Genomic DNA, 18,220 nt, shown 5'->3' with positions numbered 1-18,220 from the left:
ATTTGCATGTATTTTGAGCTTTTGGAAGCCCAAATCTTCATAAAATCTGAAACCCATCCATAGGCAAGTGTATTTTTGCATGAAAATTCCAAAAATGTAGAGTTTTCCCCGTTCTGAGCTTTCCCCATGACTGGTCGCGCGCGGGGTGAGACCAGTCAAATGGCCAAAACCTGTAAAATTCCCAAAAATGCCAAAAATGCTTCAAAACTCTCAAAATTTCTTGGGCTCCTCTCTTTTATGATGATCACCTTTGCCTCCCCTACGAGGCCTCCGCTGTACCTCAACCTCTGTGGAAGAGGACCGGTCATCACCTTGCTCATAGGTTTCAGTGGTTGACATGGTGCTTTTGAGCAAAGTGGAGAAAATAGATAAAGTAAACTGCTGCCCTTGCCTGCAAAAATGCTGACAAGTATGCTGTTTTCAAGGGGAAAAAATCATAAGGGAAATGTTAGGGGAGGGATTTTTAATAAGGAATGGGAAAATATATAAAAACAGGGATTTTTAAGGGATAATTCACAAAATGTCAAACATATCATCTCATCTTCCATCATTAGGAAATCATTTGCAAAGAAATACTTTATTAGGGAAAATACGTATGATAGTCATCAAGGGAAAGGACATGCATTTGCAACAGGAGTATAGGACAGCATAGATAGCTTGCTCCATTGAGTTTTTTGTTTTTTCAATGTACATCATAAGGTAAACAGTGTTTTTCAAAGGATTTTATGTACATTTAGTCATAGGGGAACAAGGCTTCTTTTACATCTTGTCATAAGGGAAAAGGGATCTTAATTGAACAGGATTTTAGGGAAGGGGTAGAGAGGAAAACAGGGCTTGGTTTTGGGGAGACACAACAATATTCTTTTGCAAACAATATTTACAGCAATATGTCCATTTTATACATATACACAGCTGCATTTTTCTTGTTTTTGCTATGGATATGCAACAGCAGTGTGTCTTCTATTTTCCAATGACTATGCCCAGCAATATCTTTTTTTTATTTGGTCATTTTGCTATATTATTGCTCTTTTCTCTTTTTACATAACATTTTTATCCTTGTTGTTGTTCTTTTATTTTCCTTGCCGTGTGGAGGGTATTAGGGTTTGGGTAGAATACATGAAAGGGCATTAGGGTTTGGTAAAGGGATTTGGGGGAGGGATAGGGTTTTAGGAATTTGGGATGAGAGATTTAGTATTTATTGCAATTGAGATAAGATATATATGACATTTGTGAATTTAATAAGAAACAAGGAGGGAATAAATAGGGATTTAAAGCCTTGAAAAAACATCAACCCTAGCATAATGCCTACATGAACAAGCAATCACCCAAATCCATTTCTCCTTACATTTCTTGGTGATAAACATATATATGCAAGCCCATCATTTCATGTTCCAAGCATTCAAACGCACTAGAAGACCCTACCTCGATCAGTTGAGCAAGCAAGAGGGCGATTTAGTCGATTTGGAGTGGTTCTGTAGAAGACAGCTTGAGTGGTCGCGCCCTTTAGAAAAATACACTGCAGAGGGGTCGCTGAGTGGTCGCGCACTGACTGAACCTGAGTGGTCGCGCCCCTGAGAATGACTCCAACTTTCTGCAAATCGCCTCTTTTGACCTCTCACTCGTTTTTGCAAGCTCTCAAATGCATAATGAGGCTGTTTAGAGGGAAATTTACTCTTTATAGGCCCAATTTGAAAAAATTAACTTACCAAACCCACTTTCTAATGTTTTTGTTTTGACATTCACTTTTAACACTGTTTTGAGTTCACTTTGTCCTGAATTTGATCTTTTGAGTGCTTTAACTCCGTTCTTTTTGCAGGTTGACCATCTGATGGACTCTAGCGAGGAGACCAGGGTTATTGCCGGCATTTTGAAGAATTTTGAAAATTTTCCTTATTTTTTGCAAATTTCACATGACCTTGGGTTTAAAAAGATGGTTTTTAAATCCAAGGTATAAATGAGTTGTACCTGATGAAAATATCCATGAAACATATTTACATACCTCCTTCCGGCTTGTTGGGGACCCATGGACCTTTGACTCATGATCTTGCAATGACATTTGACTGAAACCCTAGACCTAAGACTTTGGACTTCAAGACAAAACAAAACAAGCGTGACACAAGTTCATTAACTGATATGACCTGATCCAGCAAAGCCAAGAAGGGAACAAGGACCAGCTCCTCCATCAGTTTTATGGCATGCCTAATGGAATGCAAAACTGACATCGATGAGACACCTACTTATGCATATGCAAAGAGTTTTTTGATCACCGATGGAGGGCTCAAGACCGACACTAACACCTTCCATGAAAATGTGTGTGTATGGTATACATGCCTTTTGGTCTGCAAACCCACGTGTACACATGGCTTGGTCAATGGGGAACCTACGTATACCTCTTTCTCTTCATTCTGTGAGCCTGAACTGTGATATGTGATTTGTATGATTTGCCATCAAGGATAACACCTGTGTCATAGTGCCAAATCTGTATCATAATGCCAACACATTTAACTAATGAATTGGATTATGAAGATCCACAGTATGTAAAGTTTTTGGAAGAAGTGATGTATTTGAATATAGTTTCAAAGCAAGCAAGGATATTGGTATGAGAATATTCCTTTTAAATACAGGCTTCAAAATCTTTAAGCCGTTGACCAGTAAAAAGACTTTTTGGCTTCATTTTATTTTATTTTGTTCTTTACGGAAGGGTATGGCCAACGTAGGTTGTATGTGGATACAAGGATGAATTCTACTGTGGATACAAGGATGTGGACACTCGTGGAATGACATGCTTTGTCTTGGGCAACATCGAGTATGGAAGCAGATGGAAGTCTCATTAAGTGGGTATGCGACATTTTGCCCCATTTTTCATTTTGTTTATCATTCATTGTTTGTGCTGGTTTCGATAACCATTTTTACTTATTTATCTTTTGGTCACTTTATATCATTAACATTCCATGTTTACGAGGCCAAGTAAAATTTAGATTGCTTTAGATGAGCACATGAATGTATGGCAACATGAAGTGATAGCAAAAGTGATTAACAATGCACGCAAAACATGAATGAAATATTCAGCGAGAAGATTAACATGCATGTGGGTGAGGTAGTTCGCCAGTTGGGCGAATGTCCGTGCAAAACAGTTTCATGCATGTGACAATAGTGAGATAGTAACGAAAACTGAAACAGAGCTAGGACATGCTAGTATACATGTAAACGGCAACAAGAGGTCAAAGAAATCAAGAAAATAGTACTCATACAAGCGAAAACACAAAAAGTGATAGAAATGCAGCACAAGGCATGGGAAGTGGGCTTACCCCAAGACAGTTGAGCTGACTGTGCCGACTACTCCTAGATGTGATGTGGGATGTTAGAGATGCAAGGTTGATGTGAGGAATGAGCTCTACAGCATCCAGTTGATGAGTTTGATAACACTTGGTGGGAGGTTTCTGAATTTCTCCTTGCATGTAACCTCCAACAGCTAAAAATAGATCCATGAGACAAGGGATGCCTTTGCATGCTACCTTGGGAGAAGAAACCTATGCATGAATGTCTATTTTGCTCGGTCCTGGAGGGAGCCAGTCAACTCAGTTGCAAATGCAAGAGACTGCTCAACTGATGGAGAAAAATTTGCATTTATGTCTGGGAGCTGGGCTAGCTGCCTAGGGGGTTTGCACAATTTCTGGGCTGAGCAGTTGACTGCTACCTAGATTTGCACAAATGCTGGGTTGAACAACCTGTTGATGGAAAAAATTGTGCATATCCTGCTGGGAGGGTTAGCTGGCAGGATTGCGCAATCCTAGAGCCCAACAGGCTGTCAGAGGGAATTACACAATTCCTAGAGGGAAGGCTAGTTGCCCTCCAGAAATGCGAAAATTTCACTGGGAAGCTATTCAGCTTGCAGCTGGACCAAGTCTGGGTAAGAAACCTTTGAGGGGAATGGATCGAATGTGATCGATAGGCTACCTTTGTGCAAGGAAAACACTGAAGCTTGAGTACTTGAGGAAGCAAGACAAAGTGTTGTGTAAGGTTGGTAGGGGAGGCTCCAAAACAGGTTATGGAAAAATTTTAGAGGGTGGTTGTAGCCACTACAACACACACCTGGGAAAACCCATGCCAAGACAACAAGAGAACCAAATGCACAAATGCATGTACCATGCATTCTCAAACCAACTAGGAAATTAAACATGCCACCCGTTACTTGCAATTATTTTTGTTGAAGCTACTTGATCCAACTTTTCCTTTCTTGTTTTCTTTCCTCCTATTGGTTCTCTTATCTCTCTGAAACCAATTCCAAAGTTAAACTGACAAAAAAATCAAGTGACAAAATTCATGAATTGATTCTCAAAATCCTTTTTATCATTGAGGCCTCTATTTTCTTCATTTTCCTTCAATTTTCCTCTCATGCAAATTTGTGACCCTTCATCTCCCTTTTCTCCTTTTTCTCTTTATTCTCATTAACAAAATACCAATTAATGCCTCTTTTCCTTTCCTAATCCTTTATCAATGTCTTTGTCAATTTCCTTAACCACTAATAAATTGAAATGAACACCCACTAGGATGCTTTGACCAACATTCAACTTGGAATAACTGTCCCATGACCTTGGTCTTATTTTTCCTTTATTAACTTTATTACATGAAATTTTAACTAGGGGTTGTTACAAACATGGGCCATTTTTATTTTATATTTACAGGGTTATTTTATTTATATTTTTGTATTTTATTTTTGTGCTAGTTAAAATGTTTACATTACAATAATATTTTTATTTAATTTTATATTTATTTTTATGTAATTTTACTTAGTCAAAATGTTAAAAATTACATTACAACATCTCTACCACACTGAGCTAGAAAGCATCTCTCGATGAAATGAGGAAAATTTACATAACTCATCTATTTTTTCAATGGGATAGTTGAAGATAATACTAGTCGATTCATTATACACCTTCTTCCTTATCATCATACTTACATAGAAGTAGGGTTTAGGTACCCTTGTGTTTATATCAAGCAATGACTCTGAGGTTGTAATGGTTGTAATGTACCGAGTACCCTCTCTCAATTTATGATGATATGGGGTATTTCTTGAAAATAAAAATAAAAAATCCATTTCTCTTATTTTTAACAATAGTAACCATGGACCGATACCATACCTTATCAATACCATATGTCTGGTTGATATGACATTTTCTTTAATTAATTAATTTCCAATAAATTAATTAAAAGAGCATAACTAGTTTAAGATAAATCTTAATTCTTGATTTGTGAATACTATTATGAATATTTTAGCATATTTCATGGAGATAAAATCTTTACTATCCATTTAATAATTACTAAAAATTAAATTAAAATTGTAATATATATATCAATGTTTTTTTAGAAGATTTTTCGGCGTAAATCACATTTGAATGCATTTGTCAACGCATTTCTAACCAACTAGTGTGGTTCATCGTCAGGACAAGTTGAAGATTCGGATCTAGACTGCATGTTAAATACACAGAGCAGAACATCCAACAACTATATTTGACCAGGCAACGGTTATAATTAACTGGTCAACTAGACTGGCTAACGGCTATATTTGATTGGGAAATGACTAACTGGACTGGACCAAGGGATATGGATAGGAGAACATAATTGGTTAAATAATTAGTAAGTTAGTTAAATGCCTATACCATATTTAAATATAAATTAATTAATAGGAATTAATTAGTTATTGAAAGGACCTATATTAAAGTAATATAAATAAATATTTAGTTAATCAGTTTAATATCAAATATAAACTAGGTAATGTATTTATTCAATATGAACCAAAAGTATTAATATTAAATATATATAAGTTATATAATTAAAGTTACATAATTAAATAATTAGTAAACTAATAATAAGTTAGTTTTACTTATATTTAATTAAAAGGGGCTAATATTAAATTTACATATAATTAAATAGTTAATGGAAAGTTAGTTTAATATCTATATAAATAAGGTAACATATTCAATTAACATTAAAAGGGTTAACATTAAATTTATATAAGAGTTATATAATTAAATATTTAATATTATTAAAATCATATAATTAAACGTTTAGTTAATTAATTGTAAGCTAGTTTTTATTCATATTTAATCATAGGGGTTAATATTAAATCTATATATAATTAAAAATCTAATTGTAAGTTAGTATTGTTATAGTTATTACCATAACAACTAAATGTTGTTAAATCTATTAATCGATCTTATTAATAAAGCTATTAAAATAAATATAAACTTAAGCCTTATCTAATTACATATATTAATAAAATATAATAAGAATAATTCTTAAAAGGATAACTCAATATGTAGTGGAATAAGGGACCAATGATAAAAATTAATTAAATCACTGGGGAGAAAGTAAGAAGGTTTTTTTAAAGTAGGTTAGTTAATAGTTCTCATCTTAAAAAAACCTTCATCAATAATTAGGTAAATAAAGTTTTTATAAAAGGATCTTTATTACTTAAGAAAACAATAAAGTTTATAATATTAATGGAGAGGGAGGGAAAGAGAACAAGTGAATAAAAACATAAAATCAAAGGGACCATAAAAAAGGAAATACCGATGATCCAGAAAACTAGGGGGAAGAATACCAAAAGGAGCGGGGGCATGGGGAAATGGCTAGGAAGAGAGAGAAGGGATCCAACAATCGTAATTTTCTAGCTGGCATCTCTATTGAGATCGTTTGGTCTTTTCTCAATCGCAATGGCTTCCCTAAATTTTCGGTGATGAAATTGAGTAACCCTAGCAATAACACGAACCTCCTCAATACATACATGATGCTTTGTCTTTTCAAGAGTACTCCCATGTTTTAAGTCGGATGAGTGCTCATTAATCCTCTGATTAATAGAACGATCAGTCTCACCAATGTAGGGGTCCCACAGGAACAGGGAATAACATAGACACCTTTCATGTCCTCGGGGTTAACAGGGTCCTTTACCAACTGGAGGGAGCTACTGATTTTTTTAACGAGTCTAAAGGTAGAGGGAACATTATGCTTCTTAAGAATCCTTGCAATATTATCAGTAGTTCCTTGATGAAAGGGAGATGAACCCCTGAGATTCGACCTTTAGGGTTTTTCTTGACTAATGAATTCTTGTTGGCTTTAAGGAAAGATTTCTTACTGAGGTGCATACTATAACCATTATTAACAAAGACATTAAGGAGGTGGGCCTTCTCTTTATGAAGGCTCTTTTCATCAGAGATTCTCAGTGCAGGAGTGGCAAGTGTGTTGAGAATGCCCAACTTTTAAGTTGGGAAATGATGGGAGCTGGCATGAAGATACTTTCGGATAATTAAGCAGAAGTTGGATTCCCGCCCTCTCCTCTTGATTTCCTTGGATTCTTCTTCATGCCTTATTTTTATTTTTTGTTTATGTATTTTTATTCTTTCTCCATTCTTTTCTTTCCCTTTTTAGTAATCTTTTTAATAATTCTTTAACTCTATTTAACTAATTTTAGTTTTTAAATTGTTGATTATTCTTATTATCAATTATTATAACATATAACTATCCTCTTTTCTATCATTTTTAATCCTTTTCAATTATTATCTCTTTGATATTCAAAATAATTCATAAATTATTAAATAAATATTTTTTATTCTATTAAAATGAAAACAAATAATAAATTATTATTTATTTTCATTCTTATTTTCCGTTTCTTTATTGATCTCCCTAATAATTCATTTTAATTATATTTATCGTTCTATTCAAATTGTCAATTATTATAACATATATCTATCCTCTCTTTTTTAATATTTTTATTTTTTTTTAATTATTTTATTCTCTTTTTTAATATTTTTAATATTTTTAAATTATTTTATTACATTATCTCATTGATATTCATATTGTAAATAAATTATATTTTAATAAATAAATTATATTTTATTCGATTAAAATGAAAATAAATAATAAATTATTAAATAAATTAATATATTATCCAATTAACTAATTCTTAATTCATAATAATCTTCACTCAATGACTAATTCATAACGACTATATCCAAGCTAGGATACATTTCTGCTATTTAAACAATTGGGAAAATTGGTTTTTCACCATTGTCTTGGGGATGAACCACATTAGTTGGTTCAAAACAACTATCTCCAGGCCAAGATGCATCTATGCTATTTAAACAATTGGGAAGATTGTTTTTTTCACCATTGTCCTGAGGAACCACATTAATTGGTTCCAAATGTCGACAAAAATTCAACAATGTGATTATTATTGATAGATATTAATTTATGATAAGTATAAAATTACTTGTTTTATTATATATAAAAATTAAATAAATTATAAATTAATTTTAAATTATTACTAGTAATTATATAAAAAAAAATGTATTAGTTAAATATATATACATTTTAGAAAATATGTACAAATATTCTTAATTATCCTGATTCACTTTTTACTTTAAGATCTGAATTTTTAACTTCTAAATACTTTTTTAACAATACCATGACCAAAGCCATAGCTGGTCAATACCACATGTCTAATATTAACTTTGTTGATATGGCATTTTCTTTAATTAATTAATTTCAAATAAATTAATTAAAAAAACATAATTAAGATAAATATTAATTTTTGATTTAAGAATATTATTATAAATATTTCAACATATTTTATAGAGATAAAATCTTTATTATGCATTTGATAATTATTAAAGAAAAAAATTGAATTAAAATGGTAAAACGTATTGATGTAATAATTATTATTATTATTATTTAAAATGTTGGTAAAGATTCTTTATGGGAAAAAAATATTCATATGCTTATATATATATATATATACTCAATTTCACCATTCATTTTAACATGTTTAATGTTGTCGACCCGGGATTTTAGCTAATAAAATGAAAAGGAGCGTCTTAATAACTAGATACGCGATAGGAGGTGTATATATATAATATGCATATTCCTAACATGAGATCCTCATAAAATCCAATCTCTCAGAAGCGTGGAGTCAGCTTAGGGACTTAATACGCACACAGATCATTTCATTGCTTCTGTAACTTCATTGAGGTTGGAGCGAGCTTTTTCTGGCACTTGTCGCTTCGTTCTAAGGTACGTATATATCATGCAGAAAATGCGTTTTAACAGAAAATACCACAAGCCCTTCATTGATTTCTAATATTGATTTCTATTTTTTTTATTTTAAGTAGATAAGTTGAACGGGTGCCAATGTAGAATGTATTAACATTATTACTTTGCTTGCAGGCAGTCTATTCAATTTATCCAAAAGAGCTATTCATCGATTGGTTTTGTATTAAAAAAATGCAAAATCCACAACCTGGCATGGCACAAGGTGTCAATTTGGTCCACGATCCACAACTTGGCATAGCACAAGGTGTCAATTTGGTGCAGAATCCACTACCTCGCATAGTACAAGGTGTCAATTTAGTGCAGAATCCACATCCTGGCATAGCACAAGGTGTCAACTTATTGCGGAATCCACAGCCTTGCATGGCACACGGTGTCAATTTAGTGCATAATCTACAGCTCGGCATTGCACACCATGTCAATTTAGAGCAGAATGCACAGCCCACCATTGGACACCATGTCAATTTAGTGCAGAATCCACACCGTGGCATGGCACAAGGTGTCAATTTAGTGCAGAATCGATTACTTATTTAATCTATTAGGAGCTGGAGCGCGTCGGACAGGAGAGTCGATTACATTCGAACAGGTGTCTGCTGCCAAATTTTTTCACCAATCACCCTAACAACCAATCCTCAATCGCCATGGGACGCTTGTCTTCTCACGACGCTTGCAGTATTCATGCATGAAGCTTTGGGAATGTGTTGGTACGTGGCTTAAGCTCCTCTTTTTCTCCATGAAAGACTCTTAACATCTGGTGGAGGTCCTTTGCTTTATAAACCCACTCTTGCTGTCAATATGGGTTTCACCTCCAGCCTCACAGGCTGGGGGTAAATCGCCTCCCTTGCATCTCTTCCTAGTTTTATCTGGCCATATGAGGTTTCACGGACTCCCAGTTTTTCGACTTGGCTCTCTGGTCCTGACGTGCCCGCGGTCTCTTCATGCAGGTTAGTTAATCTTCTTCTGCTTTGAACTGCTTTCTTTTCTCAGTTTGAAGCTAAACTCTATAGGATTTGGATAGCTTTCTTGTAATTTTCTCATGGTCGTAATACATTGAGGTGCTCTCCTGTTATAGTTCATCTATTAATTGGAAAATTCTCATATGTTTTTGGAGATATTGCTTGGGAAGTTTAGCTCCTTTTTAGAAAGTGGATGACTTAAACATTGTTAATCTGTTAACCATGTTGAGGTCCCTCTTGAATAGAATAAAAGCCTCTTTTTACATCTACAGCCCCTATTCAGACCTCCGTTTTCGTATTGGGAGATGGTGGTGCATTATACATGTTTATTGATGTTGTTTTGATTACAAAAGTCAGCCAGCAGCATAGGTCTCTCCTCCTGTAGCTTCAGGTCTTTAGCTGTGTGTATCAACGGTTTGAATCCTTCCTCCGAAGCCTATAGCTTTTCCGGTGATTTTCCTCTTCTCGGAATCAATAATTTCAAATCTCTTTTCCCAGTGGGTCTTTAGGCTATTAATGATCTCTCTGAACGCTCTCAGGTGGTATCAGTTTTCCATACGCATTAGTCATCCTCTCCCCTTGTAATTGACACTTCGAAGGCTGGACTTTGTCTCTCCAGAGACTTCGCATTAATTCTCCCCCGTCCTTGACCTTCCTTTTTGAGAATTCAAATCTCCATTCTCGTTTCTCCTTAATTTCTATATCTTGCTTTGTCTTAGCTCCCGACAAAATCTTCCGGGAGAATTATATCTATGTACTTCTCCAGGTAACTCCTCTTGCCGGATCCTTTGTAGAGACTTTTTCAAGTACTGTTTGTGGTACTTGGGCTTCTATTTCTCGATCTGTTCCTCTGAATAGAATGTCAGAAGACAGCGACTCTCCTGCCACGCGGGCTCTATTTAGAGCCGCCATTGAAGCGGAAGCTGCACGTGACAATGCCAACCGAGATCACAGCTGGCATGCCACGGTGAATGAAATGCTCCTTCCTGAAGTGATTCCGGACACAAAGACAGGCCCGACCTCTTCAAAAAAGAAAGGCTTTGCCCAAGGTCGGCACCTTCACAAACCCAGAGCTCCGGTCAAAACTATTCCCCCTCCAAAAGCCGTTTCTGTGACCAGCTCTTCTTTGTCTCAAAGGATTGATAGTCTCCAAAAACACGCACTGGTTGGGAAATGGTATTTTCCTGAAATGAATGAGGAAAACATGAGGAAATGGATAGCAGCTTCGTGGACCCCTCTCATTGGCTATACTCCAATCATTTCCCGCCTCATGAAAGATTGGTTCTCTTTCCACTTTCAGAAGGCATCTGATTTAGAATTGACTTTGAACAGACCTTGGGTTTTCGGCCGAAGTTTTCTTTCATTGTCAAGATGGTATATGGGCTTCGACCCTCTCAAGAACACTCCATCTCATAACATGATCTGGGTCAAGCTCCCAAACTTGCCATTAGAATTATGGACGACAGAAACTCTCACAATGATTAGGGACGCAGTTGGAAAATTCATATATGTTGACCCATGGGTCAGGGGGAGAAGGACAAAAGAATCGCGTGGATTCTAATTGAGAAGCCTTATAAGGGAGGCTATCCTGATCAGATAGAGATTACATGGGAAGGCTTTAAAATTTGTCAAAGACTTGACTTCTGGGGCATCCCTTTTCGATGCTCATTTTGTCATCGAACGGGCCACCTCATCAGAAATTGCAGGCACCGATCCAAACACAGGGCGAACAGGCATCATTCTGAAAAGAAAAGAATTTCGGGGCCAGACTCTCCTTCTAAATATGTAAGTAATTCCGAAAATCATTTCTCTTTTCAATCTACCGACCTTCAATGCTCCCAGTTTAACTCTCAACTTCAATCTGAGTCTCCAGATCTAGCGGACTTTCATTGTCCCCCTATCCCGAGCCGCATGATGAGAACCCCGTGCTTTCACCGCTGGTAATGAATAAAGCGGACTTTGTAGTGGGGTCACATCCTATACTGATTACTTCCTCCTCGCCATCTCCCAATGGGTCGCCCCCTGTCTCACAAAAGGGTAAGGAACCTATGGTGACCCCGACCCCCTTCAACTCTCCATCTGAATCCCTTATTAACAGATACGATAGTGCCATCGACCTCCTTCTCCAGTGGAACCCATCGGTTCTTGAACCACTGACTATTCATAAGCCTTCCTTCCCATCCATTAGTCCCAATTCCGCCAAAAATATCACTGTCAGGAAAAAGCAAAAAGGGGGAAGCCGTCACTTTCGAGGCAGAACGATTGCTTCTGACCTGGGGGTTACAAATCTGTCTCTTGTGGAAGTCCCAATCATGGAACCTACTGCTTCGCAGCCTCTTAGAGCATGCACGACTGGTCAAGCCTCCAAATGACCTTCTTAATATCTTTCAATATTAGGGGATTGGGTGCCGCCCCTAAATTCCTGGCGCTAAAAGAGACACTTGCATCTGCTCATCCCCTCATTATCTTTATTCAGGAAACAATGCACTCAAGTTTAGTGTCTCTGGCTTTCTTCAGAAGAATGTTCCCCTCTTGGTATATGGTTGCCACTGAAGCTGATGGTATGTCTGGTGGTCTGGCAGTATTGTGGAACCCGGCTTCGGTCAGAGAAAAGGCTTTCAAATGTTGTGTTGGGATTCTTCTCTCGGCTTCTATCAGAGGAAGGCCTCAGGTCATCAACATATTGAATATATATGCGCCCTATAGGGACAAATCTCCTTTCTGGGACAAGTTGTTTGATTCTGAAATTCTAGACATTGATTTTTTATTAATAGCAGGTGATCTAAACTTGACCCTTAACTCTACGGAATGCTGGGGTCGATGTAGAAAGCAGGATCTTTTGGCTGATAAAATGCATCAGGAACTTCTAAATAGAAATTTAGTTGACATAATTCCTGAAAAAATGGTCCCAACTTGGGAAAACGGCAGGACGGGCTCAGCCTACATTGCTAAAATAATAGATCGCTTTATTATAAAAGCCAGCATAATTGAAAGGTGGGGAATGCCTGTCGCTAGAACTGGAATGGAGTTCTCCTCGGATCACAGGCCAATCTTCCTGGAATGGGTGAATATGAATTGTAGGATGGGCTACCCTTTCAAATTTAATAGATCCCATCTCGAGGACAAATCTTTCATTGAACTCATTACAAACACTTGGAGGGACATTCATCAATCTGAAGAGGCATTCTTATATACATTCCGGGAAAAATTCAACTGCTGAGAGACGCTGCAAAGGACTGGCAGATCAAGAAGAGGAAGAAGGACAATCAGGGGCTATTTGATATCAAAAAAGAAATATGTTATCTTTCTAACTCTGTCCATTATAATGGTCTATATTTCGATCAAAAAATCCACATCAGAACTCTGGAAAAAAAGAAACAAGAGCTGCTCCAAAAGGAGGAAGCTTTGTGGAGATTTAAAAGCAGAGTGACATGGCTCAGGGAAGGCGATCGTAATACGAAGTTTTTTCACAATTTCGCCAACGCTCGACGGGCGAAGAACTCCATTTGGAAGATTGAAGATGGCAAGGGGGGATTTCTCCACACTCAACAGGAAATCTCGGCAGAAGCCACAAGATTCTTTCAAAATCATTATAAAAGGCAGAGAAGCGAATCAAATGACACCTTATGGGTCGTGGATCTGATGCCTGTAATGTTTGATGGGGGCGCTAATGATGAATTTTTTAAGCCAATTATGGAAGAGGAACTTCACGACACCATTAAAAAGTTCAAAATGGATAAAAGTCCGGGGCCCGATGGTTGGCCGATAGAGTTTTTCTCTCATTTCTATGATTTGTTCAAAGATGATTTGCTGCGCATGGTGGAAGCCTCCCGCATATCCGGGAATATAAACAATGCGCTAACTGCCACTTTTTTAGCTCTTATTCCCAAAAAGGACAAATCGGAATCATTTTTCGATTTCAGGCCGATCGCCTTATGCAATACTCTATTTAAAATTATATCCAAGATAATTGCGGAAAGGTTGAAGGTTGTTCTAAATTCCTTTATATCAAAGGAACAACATGCATTTTTAAAAGATAGACTTATTCTGGATGTCGTTGCTATGACACAGGAATGCCTCTTCTCAATCACATCAAATAATATTGATGCCGCAGTCCTAAAGATAGACCTCAAAAAAGCTTACGACTGCGTAGACTGGGGTTTCCTTAGAATCCTTCTTGCTAAAATCGGATTAAGAGCTCAAGGAATTAACTGGATAATGGCGTGTGTTGAAAACGTCAAATATTCAGTTCTCATAAATGGTATCCCTTCATCTTTCTTCCAAGCGGAGAGGGGTCTTCGCCAAGGCTGCCCTCTTTCACCTCTTCTTTTTATTCTCGTGATGAACTCTCTTAGCTCTCAGATCAATATGGCCGTTGCTGAAGGGAGATGCAGGCCGATTAAGATATGCAAGGATATCTCCCTCTCTCATAACCTTTTTGTAGATGATATTCTTATTTTCGCGATGTTATGTAAATCATCATGGATCTGCCTAAATGTGATCTTTCAGAAATTTCAATCCGCATCTGGTCTGATTATAAACAAAGACAAGTCTATGCTGTATCATAACGAATCAAATCTGGACTTAGCTCAATGGATTGCTGCGCTTTTTGGCATAAAACATGCTCTGTTAAAGGACGGGTTTAAATATCTAGGTTTCCACTTAAAAGCAAAGGGATATCGCGCACGGGATTGGCAGTGGCTGATCGAGCGCTTTTATAACAAAATTTCATGTTGGGAGATGCGATTTTTATCCCTGGCAGGCAGATTAACATTGGTTCAAACCGTTCTATCTCAACTGGCGATTTATTGGGCCCACCTCTTCCACCTACCTGCATCCATTACAAACAAAATGGTTTCTCTGGCAGCCACTTTTTTATGGGGTGGTAGATCATATCAGTCCAAGATCCATCTGGTGAAGATGGATTCTATTTCAAGGCCGAAGAAGCTGGGTGGATGGGGCCTTCTGCACATGCCATCTTTTGGCAAAGCACTTCTATGCAAATCCCTTCTCAGAGGAATTTATGGCAAAATTCAGTGGAGCACCATCATTAATCAAAAATACCTCAAAGGAAAGAGCATGGTATTCTGGTACAGAAGGCATTCATTAGGCATCAGAGGAGGTTCGCCCATATGGCAAAGTTTTAGAAAGATCCAGTCTCTTTTCATGATGAATTTAAGATGGAGAATCTTCTCAGGATCGAGCATTTTTATTGGCATTGACTCAACAGTACATAATCTGGAATCGATGATTTCCCTTGCCTTGCTCTCCTTCTTTTTCTCAAGGGGCCTCTTCACATGGAATAAACTTATTAAAACTTGGTCATCTCAGAATCCAGTATGGAAGGACGGGGCCGAATTATCTCTGCCCCACTCTCTTCGTCCCTTATGGTCATCGGCTATCAACAGTTTTTCTAGTAAAGGCATCTCTCAACCGGGTTCAATGGATGAACTCATCTGGTCACTTCATAAATCCTCTCAGCTATCGCTGTCAGAGATCTATATGTTGCTTTCTCATCCGGCGAGTCGCCTTCCTCCCCCATTTTTCCTCTCAAATTTTGGAAAGCTTCCTGCCCGCTCAAGATGATTCTTTTCTCATGGCTTCTCTTCTCGGACAGGAATCTCACCTGGGAGGTTCTCCAAAGAAAGGGATGGCAGGGTCCGAGAAGATGTCAAATGTGCCTTTCGGAAGCTGAATCCAACTCTCACATGTTCTTCCAATGTGCCTCATCTTCATCAATCTAGTATGATTTCTCTTTGATTTATGGCTTTTCTCACCGAGTTTTTTCATCTGTACAGGATGGTTTCAATTGGTGGAGTGTTCAGAACCCCTCTTGGCGTTCTTTGTTCATCCTCACCTGCTGGTTTTTATGGAAATGGAGAAATGACTGCATTTTCCAGGACTCCAGGTCGCCCCTTGCTTCTATCCTGATCTCAATTACAGGCTTTATGCCCCCTTCAGATTAATCCCAAGTCCAGCTTTGCTTATGTTAGAGCTTTTTGGACCTTCTGCTCTCACCGTTGGTGGATTTTCATTTTGAATCATGCTTATTCAGCTCCTTTTAATCTTTTTTGGAGGCTCCGCTTCACTCTCATGAAGCGTTAATTATGGAGGTTTCGAATCACTCTTTTTAATATTTTATGGAGGTTCCGCTTCACACATGAAGCGCTATGTGTATTATGGTTTGGATCCACATGCTTTCTGTGTTCGCGATTCTGCTCATGCTGCCCCAGCACTTCCTGATGCTGGCTCTCCCATGAAGTGTTAATGTGTTTATGTTATCTCATCATCAGTCATATACTATCTGATTCAGCTGTTTCTATGTTTCAGCTAATACTCATGTATTTCGATCATGTATTCGTATCTTTATATTCCCTTAATAAAATTCATGATGATTTTCTCTCTGAAAAAAAAAAAATTAGTGAAGAATCCACAGCCCCGCATTGCACCTGCTGTCAATGTAGTGCAGAATCCACAGCCCCTCATGGCACAGGGTGTCAATTTAATGCAGAATCCACGGCCTGGGATGCCATATGGTGTCAATTTTAACCCAAATCTGCAAAATCAACAGCCTGGCATAGCACAAGGTGTCAATTTGGTGCAGAATCCACAACCTGGCATAGCACAAGGTGTCAATTTGGTGCAGAATCCACAACCTGGCATGGCACATGGTGTCAATTCTAAACCAAATCAGACCTTCTGCAGACTTTGTGATTCTGTGCTAGGGGTTAATTCTGCGTGTGCTAATTGTTTTAATCATACGTGGACTCGTTTCAACGAGTTGAAACGAGAGATTGAAAACCAACGAACGAAAAATTCATGTGAGTTGGAAGCTCTTGAAAATTCGAACGAAGAGGTTGAATTTTTGAGAAAGTGGGACTTCACTCCCGGTGAAGCATCCTCCACTACTGATGTTAGCATAGTTTGCAATTCTGATGGAACTTTGTTTCACGCACATTCTTTCATTCTGGTGAGTTCGTTTGTTTTTTAAAGAAAAAATAATAATTGATTTAATTGATTTATCACGTATTTTTGTTTGTTATTTAAAAAAAAATCATAATTTTATTCAACTTGAAAAATCAAGAAACAACGCCACGCCATCAATTACCCTACATAGATATTGATGATTATTATATTGCGTTATTTGTGTAGGCGAGTAAGTCAGACGTATTCCGTGCAATGCTGGAAGGAAATGAAAGAAAAGAAGTGCACATTGATGGGGCTCCCGGAAATATTGTGAAAGCATTTGTGAAGTTTTTGTACACAGCGGAGCTTAGTAGGGAAGATAAGCGTTTCCGTAGTGTTAAGGAACTTGTTAAGGTGGCCCATTTCTACGGAGTAAAACATCTGACGAAGACGTTAGATGAGAGAATGTCAAAGGCCCTTGTGGTAGGAAGAAATTCCATTATCGAAGCTGTAAAGATGGCATACTTACATGGGTTGAAGAAAACTAAGAAGAGGGTGCAGCGTATTATGGCTGGGGCTGATCCAACTAATGAATTATTTAATAGGGCTCTGAAAGAATTGTATGAGGTGAATACAGCAATAGCTCATCAGTTTTCTGTAGATATCATCAACCAATTGTAAGTTCGCTCATGCAATTTGATTTTATATTAATATTTTTTTTTCTTATAATATACTTAAATCGAAGACCTTGAATATCCAACTGATGACTGAATTTTTTTGGCATGTATATTTTATGAATGATGTTGTTATTGGTAACGTGGATCAACACCTTTGCTCACTTATTTCTTTATGGATGCAATGTTATTAATGTAATTTTTATGGTTTCTTGTTATTAAAAAATCATTTACATACACCTTAAGATAAACAATAGTTTTGCAAAGTTTCTTAACAAGTTGAGTTGCATGATCAATATCATAGTGTTTGAAATTTAGTTTCAAAAGATGTTTAGTCAATTTTTCATACCAAGCTTGTGGTGCTTTCTTGAGGACATAAAAGGATTTGATAAATTTGCATGCTTTGTGTTGTCCCTTCAAAACAAATCTTTCTAGTTGAGAAATAAAAACATTCTCTTACAATTCTTCATTCAGTAAAGTAGTTTTTACATCAGTTTTATGGAATTTCAATCCATTCTAAGTTTCCAAGGCAAGGAGAGTCTCGAGAGTAGTCTATTTTACAAACTTTAACAAAATATA

General features: G+C 37.0%; 1 protein-coding gene across 1 annotated transcript; it reads left to right on the top strand.

Moving 5' to 3' along the window:
- The first annotated feature begins 9,875 nt into the window (after positions 1–9,875).
- On the top strand, positions 9,876–17,724 carry LOC149166540 (BTB/POZ and TAZ domain-containing protein 5-like). The gene is made up of 2 exons (XM_089431362.1): positions 9,876–10,049; positions 17,214–17,724. The coding sequence occupies exons 1-2, from the start codon at positions 10,044–10,046 to the stop codon at positions 17,646–17,648; spliced, it is 441 nt and encodes a 146-aa protein (XP_089287488.1). The 5' UTR covers positions 9,876–10,043; the 3' UTR covers positions 17,649–17,724.
- The last annotated feature ends 496 nt before the right edge of the window (positions 17,725–18,220 follow it).

The sequence above is a fragment of the Pinus tabuliformis genome, chromosome 5_1 (assembly GCF_031772625.1).
Source record: "Pinus tabuliformis cultivar Carrire ecotype Pingquan chromosome 5_1, CPIR1, whole genome shotgun sequence".
Lineage (NCBI taxonomy): Eukaryota > Viridiplantae > Streptophyta > Pinopsida > Pinales > Pinaceae > Pinus > Pinus tabuliformis.
The sequence above is the reverse complement of the archived record's forward strand: the minus strand, read 5'-3'. Positions and strand labels throughout refer to the sequence as shown.